Below are 1,267 nucleotides of genomic sequence, written 5' to 3'. Positions count from 1 at the left end.
TCAAGACATACATCCATGGTATCCGCGTCAAGACATACATCAACGGCATCCGCGCCAGGACATACATCAAAGGCATCCGCGCCAAAGCATACATCTATGAAATCCGTGCCAGGACATACATCAACGCCATCCGCGTCAAGACATACATCAACGGTATCCGTGCCAGAGCATACATCTATGAAATCCGCGCCAGAACATACATCAACGGCATCCGCGTCAGAGCATACATCTATGAAATCCACGCCAGGACATACATCCACGGTATCCGCGCCAGAATATACATCCACGCCAGGACACACATTAATGGCATTCGCACCACAGCATACATCCACGCCAGGACACACATTCATGGCATCCGCACCACAGCATACATCCACGCCAGGACACACATTCGTGGCATCCGCGCCAGAACATACATCCGTGGCATCCGCACCAGGACAGACATTCATAACATCCGCACCACAGCATACATCCAAGCCAGGACACACATTCATAACATCCGCACCACAGCATACATCCACGCCAGGACACACATTCATAACATCCGCACCACAGTATACATCCACGCCAGGACACACATTCATGATATCCGCACCACAGCATACATCCACGCCAGGACACACATTCATGGCATCCGTACCACAGCATACATTCACGGCATTCGCGCCAGGACACACATTGATGGCATCCGCGCCAGAACATACATCCGTGGCATCCGCGCCAGAGCATACATCTATGGCATCCACGCCACAGCATATCATGTCGTCCACACTACGATATACACCTAGGATGCCACAAAAATTCATTCCTGCACCAAGATATACGTCAGTACCATCAGCAGAATATATACGTGCACCACAAAATCCGGCGCCAGTAACACATAAAGTAAGTAAAATAGAGTGTAATGGTGTATATGGTGTTACACTATAAAAAATCAAATGTTACAATTAAGTCAAACCCGTATAGTAGACTTTCTAAGCATGCAAAAATGTTAAAAATAATTTTGTGTTAATTTTAATATTTGTGCATGTCTCAGAAAGTCCACTATACGGCTTTGAATTAATTTTAACATTTTACTTTTTAGTAAAACTATGGTAAAGTATGGAAAACTTTGTATTACACATTTTTATTTATTTATAATTATAGCAATTCAAGAATATGTTGCGGCGAGCAATCCAGAAACAAAAAAAAGATGGGCCAAACGCATCAAGATATACGCCCGTGCCGCCTGCACCAGGATATACACCCACACCGCTTGTGCCGGGAT

The 1,267-nt window shown here is 45.2% G+C and overlaps 1 protein-coding gene across 1 annotated transcript in view; it reads left to right on the top strand.

The window, feature by feature from the left end:
* The first annotated feature begins 15 nt into the window (after window positions 1-15).
* LOC108782577 (mucin-12-like) overlaps window positions 16-1,267 on the top strand; it is a 6,941-nt gene continuing 5,689 nt past the window's right edge. The window contains exon 1 of the mRNA XM_018550881.1: window positions 16-885. Coding sequence (XP_018406383.1) covers window positions 16-885 — 870 coding nt within the window. The remainder of the gene's footprint in view (window positions 886-1,267) is intronic.

The sequence above is a fragment of the Cyphomyrmex costatus genome, unplaced genomic scaffold (assembly GCF_001594065.2).
Source record: "Cyphomyrmex costatus isolate MS0001 unplaced genomic scaffold, Ccosl1.0 scaffold1319, whole genome shotgun sequence".
Classification (NCBI taxonomy): domain Eukaryota; kingdom Metazoa; phylum Arthropoda; class Insecta; order Hymenoptera; family Formicidae; genus Cyphomyrmex; species Cyphomyrmex costatus.
This window is presented reverse-complemented; position numbering and strand designations above follow the sequence as displayed.